The 16825-nt window shown below is 41.8% G+C and overlaps 1 protein-coding gene across 1 annotated transcript in view; it reads right to left on the bottom strand.

Moving 5' to 3' along the window:
- Nucleotides 1-16825, bottom strand: part of INTS9 (integrator complex subunit 9) — a 74196-nt gene that overhangs the window by 47511 nt on the left and 9860 nt on the right. Inside the window, exons 4-8 of the mRNA XM_063330722.1 lie at nucleotides 15055-15117; nucleotides 11527-11666; nucleotides 9795-9881; nucleotides 5169-5289; nucleotides 3001-3135 (exon numbers count right to left, since the gene is read on the bottom strand). Of these exons, the coding sequence (XP_063186792.1) occupies nucleotides 3001-3135; nucleotides 5169-5289; nucleotides 9795-9881; nucleotides 11527-11666; nucleotides 15055-15117 (546 nt within the window). The remainder of the gene's footprint in view (nucleotides 1-3000; nucleotides 3136-5168; nucleotides 5290-9794; nucleotides 9882-11526; nucleotides 11667-15054; nucleotides 15118-16825) is intronic.

The following is a 16825-nucleotide window of genomic DNA, read 5'->3' as shown; positions in this document are numbered from 1 at the left end:
GCAATAAAAAATAATATCGAATCTGCCTGTGATAATGTACATAATGATTATACCGTATTAGATACGCATAATTTCAGCTGCTATTGCACTGAGAGGGCTTGCATTGATTTTTGTGGGTTAATGTAAAGAATATGCCTTAAAAGGCTTTTAGTGACATGTCTGAACCTGTGCTGTCAACTCCTGTTCTCCACTTCAGTGGCAACAGTGTCAATTCTAGCCTCAGTAGAGGGTGAGGCAAGATTTTCAATAGAAACCATCTGCCAGAAGACAGAAGCACAAGGAACAACTAATGGTGCCAGACCAAACTCTCCAACCAGCCCTTTAAAGCTCTTCAGTTATTTTCAGCAGCTATGAATACGGTCTTGCTGAACCCTTCACTTGTGCTTCCGACAGACCCGCTGAGGATTTCACAGGATATTCCTGCTGCTGCATCCAAGATCAACCCAAGAGCCAGCATTCGCTGCACCCAGCTTCAGCTAACCTGTACCGGGGCCATGTCCAGGTTAAGCTAACTGGCTCACTTTCTATCTGTTGTTAATAGAGATGGATGTTAATAGCGATTAATATAGATGTACCATAACGCTCTGCTGATTTTAGACGTAACCTAGCTGTAACTTAAAATTTCAAGAAAACTTTAAGTCATAATTTATGTCAAAGAACAATCTCACTCTCTTCCCACGACTGCTAATTCCCACCCGCGCTGCCATCTCCACCATGTCAGCACCCAAACCCCAGTGCTGGCAGAAGGGAGGAGCAGGGAAGGATTGGGTGGGGGCCCAGTTTCGGTTAGGTGAGATGAACCTTATCCTGTTTGCATCTTGAGAGAGGGAAATGCTTTCCAGGCTATTACTGTGTATATTAGACAAGATGTAAGAGGAAGAAGCATTTTTCCATTTGTATGTCCAAATAATGTGTGTCTTACCACCCTAAACAAACAAAAGGCTGATGAGAGCCTGGTCAACGGCTGCCCGTTTTTACTAATTACAGGGGAAGTTCCAGAAGACTGAAAAAGTGCTAAGGTTTTACTATTATTCAAAAAGCTCTGGATATGTATTTACTTAAAATACATGCTGATTAACTGGATATAATTTTTAAAACAAAACGCAGTGACTGTTTTCATACCACGTTAAAAGACAGGAATTTCATTATGATTGCTCACCATGATTCTATGGAGAAACAGGTCAGACAAACAACTTTTCACTCCGATGAAGAAGTGCTGATTTGTTGAACACAGTTTTGACTCTGTGCCACTCAAGATATTGTTATCATTACATAATGCCTGTCAAACATCAAACAGATGAAGAGCTGGTTGGCAGCTCACAAAAACCACCAGTCATTTCAGAATGACTGGTGGGGGGTTGGACTAGATGATCTCCAGAGGTCCCTTCCAACCCCTATCATTCTGTGATTCTGTGAATCTCCATATTGTAGGAGCTTGTACTGGTGTTCACAGGGACAAAAATACGCATTGTCTTCAACAACCATCTGGAAGCAAATATAAGACAATGATGACATCTGATATGCAGATGATATCTGGTGACATTTGTGATGTGGTAAATAACAAGAAAAGGGCAAACTGAATGCAATTTCAACTACCTGGGAAGCTATTCCTTCAAACTATGCGTTAGTATAAAATAATGCGAAGTGCAATGGATTGTATGCTAAACAATGAGACTCTGGGAGAGCACGTGGGACAAGCAACACTGTCAGCAGAGTAAAAGTGCAGCTTTCATCTCGTGTTAGCAAACAGAGCGGGTCCCTGGGTTTCAGGTGGGCTTGCAGGACATCTTCCTGCACTGAAGCTGAAACTGCCCTATCTAACTGCGACCGCTTCTCCTGCAGGTTGCAGTGAGTGAGTGCAGATCTCCTGCACGGGCTGTGCTCTTACCAGGCAGTTCATTCACGCACCATTCCCTGCCATTGGGAGGTAATTTCCTTAAAAACAAGGACTTCAACAGAAGTTTCCAGAGAAATGTTCACCTCTGGAAAATCTAACTTGATAAACTGAATCACCATTTCATGTAAATGAAGAGAAAACAGTCTCAGTTACCAAACTACTTCTTACAGTGTGCCAAGCTTCTCCTCACAAAAACATCCCATTCATATATTGTCAAATACTGCTGCTGCTCCTTCACTAGAAGGCGACGAAAGAGCACAACCCAGGCCAGTATGAGGCTGATGAGAAAAAGGGATTTAGAGACTCTGATGCATTTCATACAGCCAAATACAGCCATACTATTAAGGGTGGTTTATCTATCGTAGTTGTTCAGCTCCTGAGATCAAGCTTTTAAATGAAGGATGCTCAGAAGCAAAGCTCTTTAGAAGATGCTCACCTTGGGGGACACCACTTACTGATCATGAGCCTGACACATTTTCTAAATTATTTTTAAATACCTCCTGCTAATATTGCTTTTAACTATTTTGACAACTTCTGAAGCACGCAGCACTGCAAACTTCAAGCCATTCTTCACACTAAGAATTTATGGATCTAGAGAGAATTAATTTACTGGAAATTACATCTACAGCACTATAAAGACTTTGCCCTTAGCAGAGCAGGGTGGAAAAGTTGGCAGCCAGTTAGCTATCATTTCTCCCAAGGAAGGATGTTTCAGAAGTGATATAGAAGCAGTCTGTGAACTGTCTGTAAAGACTCTACGGTGAAATATGGATTTTAAAAAAAGTCACTAATGCTCTATTGTTTAACTCTGTTGAAAATTCCCTATTTAAAGTGAAGGAGAATTTCCCAGCTGGTGAGTAAGTTAACATCAATAACCGATAACAAAGAATTTTAGTTGTCTTTCCCTAGTAATTGTTGCTACCTGTCCACTTACCAGGCTAGTATGTCTTCTCAATGCCCGTTAAGTCCAGCCAATTGCTAACAGCGGTACCTTAGTACAGCCTCTGTATTACACCTGATCCCAAGCTGGAATAAGCCCCTCTATTTTTTTTCAGCAAAGGCACTTCCCCCCATAGAAGACTAACAAAAGTCAGAGGCTGTACCTGAGGGTGTGTTGTAAGTAGAGAAGATCCTGAAACGTAGGAAACCTTTTCATAGTGTGACTGGATAATCCAATTGGAACTTCCAAGAGCGTAGCCTGAGCTGAGAGGGGTGACCTGCACAGCACCAAACAGCTCCTGGAACACACAGCAAGAGACATGAACTTGAGCGAGCCCTCAAGAGAAGTCAAAACAGGTAATTTTATCACCAGTGATATCAATTTTTAAAGTAGTTCTGTTATTCAAAGCCCTTATGAAGTTAGTTTCCTGAGCTTTATGTCTGCTGTTTTTATTTACCCATGTCTAACAGGAGAGATGCTCTGCGAAAAGCTTTTCCTGAGGTAGGGCCTTCATAAAGTCTCTCTTCCATGGGAATTCTATGGCATCTAACTGAGTTCACAGTGAACCATAACTCTAAATGGAGGACTCAACTCGGTCGTGATCCTCTGCCTGCCTTGGCTGTACTGAAGAAGCTTGTAGGCACTTTACATCTTTGAAGACGCTATACTCCCTTAGGCAAATTTTATTGATATTGGCCAGCAGGAGAGAAGGAAGGAGAAGTAGTTCTGTGCTGGTATAAAACTCTGTTTGGGTTACACATTTTGCTGTGGAAAACATAAACTTAACTTCAGACTCACTCACTTTCTAACTTTATGTCTTTCTAAGTGCTCTCTACTGGTGATTAGAAACACCACCCTGCGAACTCAACCCGAATTTCAGCTTCAGCTCTGAGCATCAGCAACCTGACAGTTGTCTCCTTTAGAAAGTGTATTGCTTTATCTGTACACAGTAACGTGTTATACTTGTTTTGAGAAAGGAAAATAAGCCTCCATGTGTACCTCACTAATGCGATCTGCTTTCTGGTTACTGAATAATAGAACAAGCATCTGATTCATGCAATACTAATGATTTTTCTAGTATCCCAATACATATTTGGAACCTTTGCAAAACAAAACAGGGTCTCTATCGCTCAGAGTGTGTAAACCAACGCTCTAGATTCTGCTGATACACAGACGTGAAAAGTGGACCACAAACCATTCTTGACGCTGCCACGTTTTGGGTTAACTGACTCATTAGGTCTGGTTATTTTAAAAATTTGCTTTGGGAAGAGATAAAATATGCTCTAGAAATGTCTCTCTTTTCCCAGTAACTAAAAGAATGATTGGCTCGGATGCACAGATCTAAAATTAGATGAGATACATCCACACTGTGAGCATAGTCGAAAATGAACAGTAACGACCCATGGATACTGAGGCAGTCCAAAAGCCCTCAACCTGTCCAGTCGCTAGACAAAGCTGCAGCTGTTAACTTATGTCAGCAGCCACGTTAGTGGTGGCTTGCGGTCTTCCTTCACCAGCTGTAATGCAGCATCACACAAACCTAAATCCACCAAATTCAGTACACAGCACCACTAGTTACTGTCCCAAACTGTCTTACTCATTAACACTAGTCTCAAAACTTCAGTGGCTTAAGAAAAGGGAGCAAATAAAGAGCTTTGGGTACACAACTTACTTTAATCAGCCTTTTTATTTCTTAGGGCCCTGAGCAACAATAGAAGGTATCATCATGGCCCACATGCTGCCTACAAGCCATAAGGGTGTATCTGCAGACTATGGAACCGTTGGGTCAGTTTATTCTAGAAAGTAACACTGGACTATAGTCAACAGCGCTACAGACAACAAATGTTAGCTGGGAACCCTGGGAAAGGAGTGTTTGAAGTTCAGGTCGAACCATTAGGTTTTGTTTACAATCCCTAATTTGCTGTCTAAAAGAAAGTGGAGGCTAAAGCACTCAAAAGACTCCCAGAAGTGAGATACGGTAACTCAGAAGGGGATGTGGCTTACAGACAGCGAGGATACATTCATTTGGTACATCCTCCCAGCTCTCAGTGGGCCAGCCATCAACTCCAAATTTGCAGGTACGCTGCCTTAAAATTGGCCTCCCCGAGGAAGAGGAGAAACAAATGGATACTCCCTGATTTCATCAAACAAGAACCCTTCCTGGGAGGTGGACTGAGGGACATGCAATATATCTTGTCTTGCTTTCCTAGGCGAGGGTAACTAGATCTTACACAGGGGAAAATAGAAAAGGAAGAGCATTTCCAGAGAAAAGCTGGGAAACAACAAGTTGAGACTGTTGACCTGAGGACAGGACAATTTACAGGTACTCACAATTTTCTGAGAATACCCCACCAGCTGGATCTTACTGAGCGCAGCATTCACTTCTGGCATGGTGTAGCACTTCCTCCACATAGACACCTCCACTGCGTCCTTCAGAGGGGCAGGCAGCAATCTGCAAAGATCAACGGGGTGCGGGCATTTTCAGAACTTCCTTTTACTCCCATTTATATTCTCCAGGTCTTAGATTTTTCTCTTTTTTCTTTTTATTTTAAATATGCCTGGTGCTTCAAAGTGAGGAGCAAGACTTTCTGCCTGTTGAGGAGCTGAACCACGCTGCCCATTCTGCCTCACCCCAAAGACTCCTCCCCTTCAGCTCTTTGTTGTTGTTCCTATTCAGCCCTTTCATCGAAGACGTAGCTGTGATGAAGGTGTTATAGCAACTCCCGTGGTATTTTCACCACTGATGAAACACGTTGGCTGATCTGACATGTCAACATGAAACGCACCACTGGAATTGGTAGAGATGACTGGGTTCTTGGATAAGCGTCTCTTTTGCATATCCTAAGAATTTGAAAACAGAAGTAAGCCACAATCTTGTGATTAGAATACAGGAACCAGACCATGGACAAAGGCTGGCTCTGCTCTCATTTTTGTCACCAGTGTCTTGCAAGAGCACATGCCCCTGCATTTACGCTTCTTTGCCTTCAACTCAGACACCCCGCTTTCCGTCAGAGTGTACTGGCAAGGATACATTAGCTGACGCTGCAGAGCTCTTTGAAATCCCCTACACGGAAGTATTTAAGATGTTTTACACCAAAGTAAAATCCATCCATTCTGCTCTCCACAGACATTGCAAGTTAGCTGGACAGCGTTGTCAAGGGAAGAAGTGAACTGTAATGTCACAGCCTGTAAGAGAGATGCCTAACTTCTGGGAAATAAATCTTCCTTAGCAACATGAACTGAGGCAGGAAGCAGCACAGCTGCCAAATGCCTAAGAAGAATAGGGTTTTTTTTTTTTATATTAAACCAATGCTAAATCAAAGGCTAATTCAAACCAATTTCCAAAGATTTATGGAAATTGGTCAAGTTTCTTTGATCAATTTGTTTAAAGGAATTTAATTTATTGTTATATCTACTAGGTCAGTGAACTCCTCCATAATTTAAGATACTGAAGAAAGGATTAAGGCCAGCTATTGCCAAAACGGCTGTACAGGTCTAGTGCGATAACTGTAATTCCAGCACATGCTGTCTGAAAGCATACTGCGCTTAAGGAAACAAACAAAGCGTTCAAGGTCTTTTTTGGGAAGTCATAAGCAACAAAGGCCAAACAATGTGGATAGTTGTCCACCATTGCACTGAAGCAAATTGCCTGTAAAAGCCTTTAACCTACCATAAGAAGCATTTAGTGTTGGATGCTTTCAGGAACTTCTCTTCTGGGAAGCGCAGAATATATCTCCAGGTAATGGAGAAAAGTGGGGAATTGTCCTTGGTGTTTGAAGTAAGTTTCTATTAGCCTTTACGCTGTGGCTACACTGTATACTCTGATCCCTAACCGAGACCAGTGGCACCAGTGTCCAGTGGGTTCATTCTTTGCCGAGTGTCACACAGAGACAATGAAGACTGCTGGTTCCTCAGATGTGCCCCAGCCAGTCACTCACACTTTTAAAATTTGTAAAGAAAGTTACTAGAGGATATTTTAAAGTCTGGAGTGAATCTACTAACACTACAGCAACATCCTATTATGGATCACCTCGTAACAACCAGATTTATGTGGGCAGATGTCAGGACGACCAACCTACAGCCACAAACAGGAAGGTATCGCGAAGCAGCATGGTCCAGTGGTTAGTATACAAAATTTATGCTTAAGAAACTCAGAGGCTTGTGTTCTTAACTGGGCATCTGCACAGAGACAGCCCCTCCTGTTCAATACAAAGGATAACATGTAATGTATGACATAACACGTTCTTGTGTGAAGGGAGAGGAGGATGGCAGTACGGAACTAGATCAGCATCCTGGCCTCTCTTGTCCACGACTCTCAGGAAACAGCTTGTTCAGACAAGACATAAGAAATATCAAACAGGTAGTTGGCAAAGTGTCTTCCAGAAGGCAAACTTCCTCGTTAGCCCCCTGAATCCTAATCAGCGTGAAAGACATCCTGGTTGAGCATCTATACAGCTTCCATGAGATTGCTCATTTAAAATAAAAACCAATGGTAATAAAACTTGCTAAGCAATTAGTTCAGACTGGATTTGATAATGGAAAAACGTAAGCCACTATAATGAACTTCTTATATTTTATACAGTATTTGCATTTAAAATGCTTCAATGCTTTATCTAATGAAGATGATAATACTTTGTGTTTTATACTAACTATTCAGAGTAGAACTAGCTGAACTGTAAAGCAGTAATGGTGATTGATCAGCCTGAAAAATTAAAGTTAGGCTCAGAAGTAATAAGTATTCTGTTCTAGCAACAGCCATGTATTAAAAAAAAATTCACCAAGGATCACGTTTTCTTAAATAACGGATGTCAGTCCAACCCTGCATGTGCTATTAGCCAGGTGTTAATTTGTGGATCAGTAGATGTTTGCTCACATGCTGTAATAATCAGTTCCATTCACGCTTGCATGACACTTGTCACCAGGAATCTCAAAACACTTTGCAAACATTAATTAAGTCCCCGTATACCCTCTATGGTGGAAAGGAGCTCCATTTTACAGAAGCATAGGGAGCTGAAGGGGGGAACTCAGAGCATAGGCGGGCACAGTTGGAAAAGGAGTTTAGATTTGTCCCCCTCTTCCAGCTCACAGACAACACTGGTTCGTACCAGCCTCCAGGCAGAGTTTAGGCTACGCAGACTTGTGTTACTAAATAGCTGCAGGGCTACTAGTTCTGTTTTGCTCTCCCCACTAGCAGAGCATTTCTTTGCTCTATCTCATGTTTGGGCAAGGCGTGCATTTTCCTTGAGAAAGTTGAGGGACCTGCCATCTGATGAAGGTTCCCAACAACACACGAAATTGTGGCGGTTCTCTGTGCTCTACAGAGGTCTTGTAAGTGCGACAGAAGGGTTGGTCCTGTCTATCCTCAGAGGTGGGCTCTTATACCTTCCTCCTACCTCCCTTGGTACCCCACAACAGCTACATGACAGCACCAAGGAGGAAGTGTCAATGTTACGATACTTCCCAAGCAATATAAGACAGAAAAGCACATTTTAAACACCGCTCTAACAAGAAGACTCTAGCCTTTTATAGCAGTTGAATCAGAACAAAGATCACATCTCTGTGTTCGCCTCCGGAATAGTCAACAGCACACAAAGTGCTAGACAGCACTTTTTCTAAAATACGACCACTAGGAAAGTGACATTAAATGAGCTCCAAGATATACATGCTCATGCATACAAAACACATGCAGTAGTGTGACGAGAATAATGGCTCCAGTCCTCTCTTCACATCACTGCGAGCTTCGCGAATGGTTCTGGTCAGGCCAGCGGACTCCAAAATTTAAAAAAAAATCACTATTCTGATGAGAGTATATATCAACCAGCACACAATCCTGATCAACTGTATTGTCTTTACTTTTGCTTTACATCTGTGTTTTACTTGCCTTCTTCAGAAGAGTGAGAGTTACAGTGCTGAGATAAGACTACTCCTGTGCTCAGCAGGGGAGTACAATACATAGATAAACATATGTTAATTTGGATTTTTAATTTCTTTGCTTTGTGATATTGGGAAATGTCAAGACTACTTTTATAATGTATGAAATAAATCATTTTTAGTAAACTTTTAAATCAAGCCACGTCAATAATGAGGAATAGAAAATGGGAGATCAATTTAAAATGCACAAAGTAGCTTTTAAAAATAACTTTCTAATTAACCAGCCTTATCTTTAATATGTGCTAAAAACTAAACTGTCTCCTGCGTAGAACATGTTGTGCACCTAAAGTTGTTTTTATTTTGAAAGCAAACATTATCTGCAATTATAAACTGTATGGAAAATTTTTAGATTTCAAAGCTTTCAAAAGTTTAGAAGAACTCAATTTTGAGCACCTTGTTTTTACGTATAGATGAAATAATGGACACGGAGTTTCTAACTAACCTTTTTTATTCTAATTTCAATTTGTTGCTAAGCTTTGAAAGAAAGCAAAAAACCACCTCTGTCATCCAAGTATAAAAGAGGCTGCGGCCCTGGGAAGAAAGGTAGCACTGCTCTGTGGTTGGTCACCAGTGACTTCCAACAGTTGTGTCTTGACTTTCTTAGCATTTCAGCAAACATGAATGTAAATATAATTTAAAATTAGAATTATTCCAACACAATATAATCAAGTTTAAATCGCTTGCTAATTTCAACAACTTTTAATGATGTCAATACAAAAATCTGCTGTTTTTATCTACCATCGTGGAGCTGAACTATGTGAGAGGAGATCAGGGGAGACTTTTGTGTTACCAAGTCTCCCTCCAAGAACCAAACTTGTGTGGTTGTTTGGAAGACCAACAATCTGCAAACAATTAAAGAAAGAACCGACCCAAGGAGTCACAGCTTTAAACCTCTTAGGCTTTTTTTTCTGCTTAATGGTAACAGCAAATCTCAAATGGTGGCAGCTGACCCATCATTACAGTGAATTCTAAACGTCGGTTAGAGTTTTAGGAGAGCCAGCCCTTTCCCGGTGGCTTGCTCCTTACCTCTGTACCTCCTTGTTCTTCCACATGGAGGCAGACTGAGCCTTTGGCACACGTTCAATGGAATTCACCAGTTCTTCCATGAGAAGTCTGAAAAGACATCATAACTAAATTAGCATGGCAGCCTTTCACAGAGGAGAGAACTTCGCCCCAAATGTTTCCAAAATATCACACAAATTGTAACACTATTAGGCAGTTTTAAAGAGGGGTTCTTCCCACAGAGGCATCGCAGCAATTACTGCTCAGCAGTACTATCCCCATTTCTCCACCATCGGAGTGTTCCAAGCTCAAGCTAGTCTGATTCTGTCTGCCTGGTTGCGACAGCACAGGATCTGGCCCACTGGGTTATGAGTTATTTGGAAAGTGGCAGGACAAGAGGAACTCCCAAATCTCTCTCCTGCTGCGCAAGATGATTTCTTCATTACTGACTGCTTGTCATATGGAATGAGACAAAATATATGATGAAATCTCGTTAGATGATGCCTCTTTATCACTTAAAGAAGCCAAGCACATTGTCAGTGTGAACTCTCCTCATGTACAAATGCACAATACAGCACTTGAGACGGAAAAATACGTCAGGCATTAAAAACTGGCACTGTAGATTTCACTGCCCCAAATTAAACAGCATTTGTAATCGTATGCATGCTTTCCCTTGAAGGTAGGAAGCGACAGATGGAACTGCAGAAAAATGGCATCTGGCATTACTTGGGGTAGGGAGAACCACACCGGTATACTCTCCAACAAGACTATGCTTTTTATCTTCAGCTATGGGCGAGCAATACCCCAGAGGTCTACTACCAGTTCATATTTATACCATTCTTTTCTCCGACAAGGGCCTTCAGTTTCTGTTTGTTTTTACACAAAGGGAGAATTACTCTGGCGTGGAAAGTTTGCACAGGACCTCTAATAGAGAGAGATTCCTGCCCTGAAGTGCTTACAGAGTAGTTCAGATACCATGGCCTAATCTGCTTTCTAATTATTGAACATGGCTGCTTTTCTGCACGAGAGATACACCCAGCACAAGTCCAGTTAGACTTCATCGAGGGCCAAACCTGCAGCCTTTGGTATTGATTTCTCCAATCAACAGACAACTTTGTAAGAAAAGACTACCGGATTTGGTGACCAACTATTAAGTTTTTGACTGCACTGTCAGGCCTTACATTTTCTACTTCAAATCTCATATTTCTGCTGTTTTTCTTAGTGCTTCTCCTTGGATTTCAGAGCTTATGTATCTCAACTGTCATCTGAGATGCAGCCAGCTTAAATTCCCTTCCATGGTGTGGAGCAAAATGTGGTTATATGAATTTCAAATGCTGAAAAACTACAAGGCAAAAATCTTAAAGTCATTTATTGTTGAAAAGATTGGTGATTCCTCTTCTGTTTAAGGGGAGCAGAGAAGAGCAGGAGAGATCTCTGATTCATGGTTTTTGAAGGTTTGAAGTTGACTATACGGTAATTGCTGCTCAAGGTGTCTCAGGCCACTCAAGATCTGCCATCCCACATCTACTGCGTGGACCAACACAAAGCATCTGCTGTAAATGTTGAAGGCAGATGGTTCCAGAGGTTGGGAAACATTGAGTTAACACATTTGCAGCACTAAGGACTTGGCTGACGTTCAGCTACTGCCTAAGAGCCTCTTTGGAACATTAGACACCACTCCTTTACCCATATTGTCCTTTGCACCTTTTCCTTAGCAGTGATGAAAGAGGAGTAGAGAATATTAAGGGGTTTTTACCTGCCAATTTGAACAGTGGGCTCGGTGGCATAGACTGTTCCAGTGAATCCCGTGTACTCTGTGATATAGGGCAATGCCATCATGCAGTGATAGTTGGAGATCAAGATTACATCTACTGTGGAGAGGTCAAGCAGCTCAGTCTGAAAACAGAGGAAAGAGATTAGCAACATGTAACCCTTTCATGCAGTTTAAGCAACGTCAGAAAAACTTATTGTTCTTTTTTTTTCTTAAAACTTTATACTGCAGGAATGTAATCGGTTTACAAAAAGAAATGGGGGGGGGGGACATGTCTCAGCTGTTGCAGAGATTAATGTTTCCTTTAAATTAACAATACTTATTTAAGAACTCCCCTAAAAAGATTTCCTTCTCAAATCTGAAAAGGAAACTGTGTACTAGGTTTCTCTGTCTTTCATGTAATGAAATGGCTGCCGTTAAGAGAGGCATGATGATTACACTTGTATCAAAGAACTGATGTGCGCGCTTCCTTAGGGAGGAACACTACACAGACACCAAAACTTCTGTAGTAGCCATTTAGCAGGGTGTCTCCTATTTTTTATGTGACGCATGGTACCATACCCCAGGTCAGTGAGAGAGATGAACGTAGATTGTATTTATTCATGTGCTTAAAATAATTCTCATATTTTCCCAAACTAAATGCTTGGCATCTTTATCATTCACATTTTCTACAGCAGGAGATTAAGTTCATTCATAGGATACAACAAAACAGACGGGTGGGTCCAATTTGTTTTGATGTGACAGTTAAGACAGCAGCTCAGAGAATGAAAGAAGATTTCACACATTGTTAAAGGAATTTTAATTAGAAATATTTACTGGTAATGCTATAACACAAATGGTGTCAAGTCAGAAATTTACAAGATATATGACCTCTAACTCAGTTATTATAGAGCAGCTAATGGAATTCAACACTCATCAAGCACATATTATCTGATTACAAGGCTTGGTCCAGCAATTTGAATAAAAAAGGCAAGAAAGTAGGTCACTCGGCTTTTCAGAGGGCTGACACAGTGCTCTGGTGACAAGCTGCTTAACTCACAGCTAAGCGTTCATGGTTTCAATCCATGATCACAGCTAATGTTGGAGGCATGATCTCCAAGCTGAGTACAGTAGGTGAAACACCATCCTCGGATTCATGACAGGGCACCCTTTTATCTACTAAGCTTGCCAGGCAGAAATACACTCACTACGCGGGATCAAAGAGTCTGCTGACACCTGCTCCTACCAAGCTGGTGCTTCATGGCTTGGTTTTCAGCTCTGTTCAGACCATACGGAATCAAATGGGGACTCAGAATCAGAATCAAATTCAGGGCTCAGCCCTGAGCTGAATCCCAGCCCAGTGAGCCATCAGGAGCATCCAGACTACCACTTTCCAAGCTTAAGCATCCCACATCTCAGCATCCTAGAAGCATTTACAAATAGGATGAAAAGGGTGTCAAAACCAAAACAAAGTAAAATCTTCCCTGGGACTCGCGGCAATCTCACTAAAGGTTCCTATGAACTGAAGAGGTTTAAAAAGGTTTCGTGAACATGAAGTGAGAGAGACCAGAAGGTTGCCAAGCAAAGAGAGGGCTGCACCCTGCACTCTGACATGTGGAAGTGTACTCTGCTGCTGAGACAGCCTTTTATCACCTTGTGGCTTCTGGATTACATTCAAAACTTGGCTTCCTTTGGCAATGGTGTTCCTGGAAGTGATACTGTGATTCTCAAACTAACTGCTTTTGCAGACTAGTTTCTTCAAAAGAAGTGGCGTGGAAGGAGACAAAGAAAAAGACGAAGCCTCTTTCACACAAGCTCCTTCTTATACTGTGCTGCCAAACACCAGCAACTTTTCTACTCTGCCGTGACATCTGAACTCTCCCCCAGACAGGGGAGCCTGTGAAGCGAGAGATGCGAGCTGTGTATCACTAGCAGATCTGTTCCTCATGCTTGCAGAGGAGACTTGGCATCTGTTGGAACTTTGGGAACCAAAGCATGTGAGAGGCCATTTTTAAAGTCCCTGCAATGGTGACATGCACAGTTGGTTGCTGTCTTCTAGTTGTAACACGGACTGCTGGAAAACAGAGTTAGTTAGATTCAGTGACGACAGAAACATAATGAAGTGGCAACTCCCCATCAGTCATATTTAGAGCTACACATGTGGGTATTTTCCAACCCAACAAAGTAACCAGAAAGCCTAGCTGAAACACCCTAAACCGCAGCAGATGATCATTCCGGTGCATGGCCTCAATTCCAAAGGGAATCCAGAACATAAATTCCATTCTTCCCAAGATCTGGGACATAACGGCACTTTCTAGGCTTACAGATGCTTCCTACATCCCTCCCTTCCACAGCACAGTATCCAGAAAGCACACAAGAACCCAGAATTATTAGGGCTTTTTTTTGGTGATTGGATTATATCCATTCCTGTTGGGGAAAACAAGCAAGTGTTGATATCACTCGCCAAAACAATACCAGAGCTGCCAACTTGCTTTGAAGAATCAAGATGACTAGAGTCAGAAGCTGCAAGAGGTGAGTTTTATGGAATCAACTGACAGAAACACTATTGCCAGAACCCCAGCAACATGACAACAACCTTCCAGGAGTGTTTTGTACTTCCTGTCAACAAGGTCAGGCAGAAAGGAAAAAAAAAATCGCTGCCCAAAAGCAATCGTCTCTGTCTTTGAAAAACAGAGAAAACATCCCAACATGAAATGAAAGAACCGATGTTATCACAGCTGAGGAAAGAGGATACTATTCCCAGACTATTCCCCATCATTCACCCCCACCACTGCTCAGCATTTTAGTTCTTCAGCTCTCCTACACACACGGTTAATCCGATCAGTCAGGTAAGCCCAGTTAATTCAAACATTTTCAATAGTCTTGCATTCTTTTTTTTTTTTTAAACCCAGGTATTCTTGAAAAAAACAGCTTGAGAAGCAGCCACTTGCAGTTATGTCAGTGGATGTGAAGGTACAGTTCTTCCCTCAAAGAGGCAGTGATGAATAGCTAACAAGGCAGCAAAACTTTGTAACCTAAATTTGCCGCCGGCAGAGCAGCACATCTGACTGCAGCCCAGCAGAATCAAACAGTGGTTTAACCACACGGTCGGCTCCCCAGGGGAGCTCCACCAGGCAGGTCATGCATCTGTGGTTAGAGACAAGCAGCTTTCCTTGTCTTCATTCACTGCCCTTATCTACATCAGCACATGTATCCTGTCATAATCGAGTCCAGCTCAGTTATATTGTCTTTGGAAGGCCCATAAAAAGGGACAGTCGAGTCTTATTCTTCTGTGAGATATCGATCTGCTCAAGGAGACCTTCCAGATCTACCCAACCCATTGTTGAAAGGGGCTGTTTCCATCCTCTTTCCAGTGTCATAGATACTAGAGGCACCTTAACAACACAGAGGTTTTTGTAGTATTATTTACTGAGTAGTAATACATTAGCATGAATCTGATAATAATTACTTAGCAAGTTCTTCCACATGATTGAATGGAGGCAGACTTTTCAGGACGGCTTTGAACAAACTCACCTCTGGCAAACAGAACTCGGGCACAGAGTCTACAAACACATGGCCAGTGCACTCCTTTAGTTCCTGTAAGAAAAGCGTATCACCAGAGAAGACACAAAAATACAACACAATATTACTCAAATGCAGCAGATTTTGCACTTTCAAAAGCTTTTCTTTATCACAGGTAATTTCAATTTCCAGCCCATTACTACATTATGTTTATCCCACTTCTAGATACAATTTGCTGTAAGCAGATCTGCTGAAATTGCTTTCATGCGAGATGCTGCTGCTTCAAGGGCTCAGATCCTCGTCTGGAGGAACAGAGACGGCACTCTGGTAGGGTGGGAAAGGGACCCTGGTAAACCACTGGCTGTTTTGCTGGGGCCATGAAGGAGGTGCTGTCCTATGAAGCTGTGTTTTCTCTGCTCTTCCAACTGCAGATGTGTTGGCTGGGAAATCTCTAACAATGCAAGTTGACTTTGTCTATCAGAATCAGAAGTAAAGTATGAACTGAAAAGTGGGTCATTAAGAGCAGTCTTCCCAGAACTGCTGCTCTCCAGACCTGGAAGGTGTGCATAGCACCTTCATAGTGCCCTGGCTGTCTTACAAGTTTGGAATTTAGTTTTGGTTCCCAATAACATCAAACTTTTTCTGTCTTATTAGGAGCAGAATACAATTTTTAGTCCCTGTGTTAGAGCATTTGATGAAACAACTTTTGGGGATCTAAGCTCCACGTGGCACTTTTGTTAGATTTATCTCTGCTGGATTTCTAGTTCTCTGTTTTCTTCTTCTTTTTTCAAGGCTGACATCAGAAATCTTTGTCACATGAAAAGTCACATTCTTCAGGATTATGTATGGAACAAAAATATTCCCAACTCTAGTTCTAATACACCTCACAGGCTACGTGTCACCCACTCTGCCTTCTCTCGTGGATGCTTCTCTTGCTTGTCCCAAAGCGAGTGGTCTCAGCCAGCTTCAGACTGTCAGAATTAAAGATTGAATCCAATTCTTAATAATTACAGTGCACCTGCCAACTAATAACGAATGAGCAATTACATCTAGTGGCAGAAGTCTCCTAACCTCATCTCAAGGGAGTTCAAAATGATTAAAACTAGATCGCAGCAAATTTCAATGCCTCTCCAGGACGTAAGTTTTATAACTGTCATCCAGAGAGTGCTATAACAGGAATGTCCACCCGACATGATAAAACATCCCCCTTTGACTCCTTCCCTTGCCTTTTTCCAGCATGGGTCAAAGAATTTACCATTCCAAGCAGTTACAATGGTCAAGGTGAAGGTAAGAGATGCTGCCTTTGAATTTTTAACATGATTTCCATCAGCGCTGTGTGAGTTTGAAGATTTCTCCTGAGCACATACTGCAGCAGCAGTACCGCAGAAATGTAAATACATCACATATAAAAATATATATTCTTTGGACAGAATGGATCCCAAAGCTCTGAGACCAAGGCTGGGGTACAAGAGAAATAAATTCCAGGGAATTCAAACTGGGCAGCTCCATTCCTGTCACTGAGCCTCTGTAGCTCTGTGACTGCCAGTTAGCATGTGCTTTGAATAGAGTTGTTACTATTTTACTAACAGAAATGCTGCCTATACAGTTTCTTTTGTCTCCAATGAGAAGAAAAATCAGGTCTTTAATCTATGATCTTCAGCTCCCTTGCCTGGAAAAATCAGATCAATCCATTCTGTCCACCTCAAAGTCCCCTACAAAAGCAACTATTATTACTGTTTTCCTTTAATGTTCACATAGTCAGAGAACAGTCTATTAAAACAGC

The sequence above is a fragment of the Chroicocephalus ridibundus genome, chromosome 3 (genome assembly GCF_963924245.1).
Source record: "Chroicocephalus ridibundus chromosome 3, bChrRid1.1, whole genome shotgun sequence".
Classification (NCBI taxonomy): Eukaryota; Metazoa; Chordata; class Aves; order Charadriiformes; family Laridae; genus Chroicocephalus; species Chroicocephalus ridibundus.
This window is presented reverse-complemented; position numbering and strand designations above follow the sequence as displayed.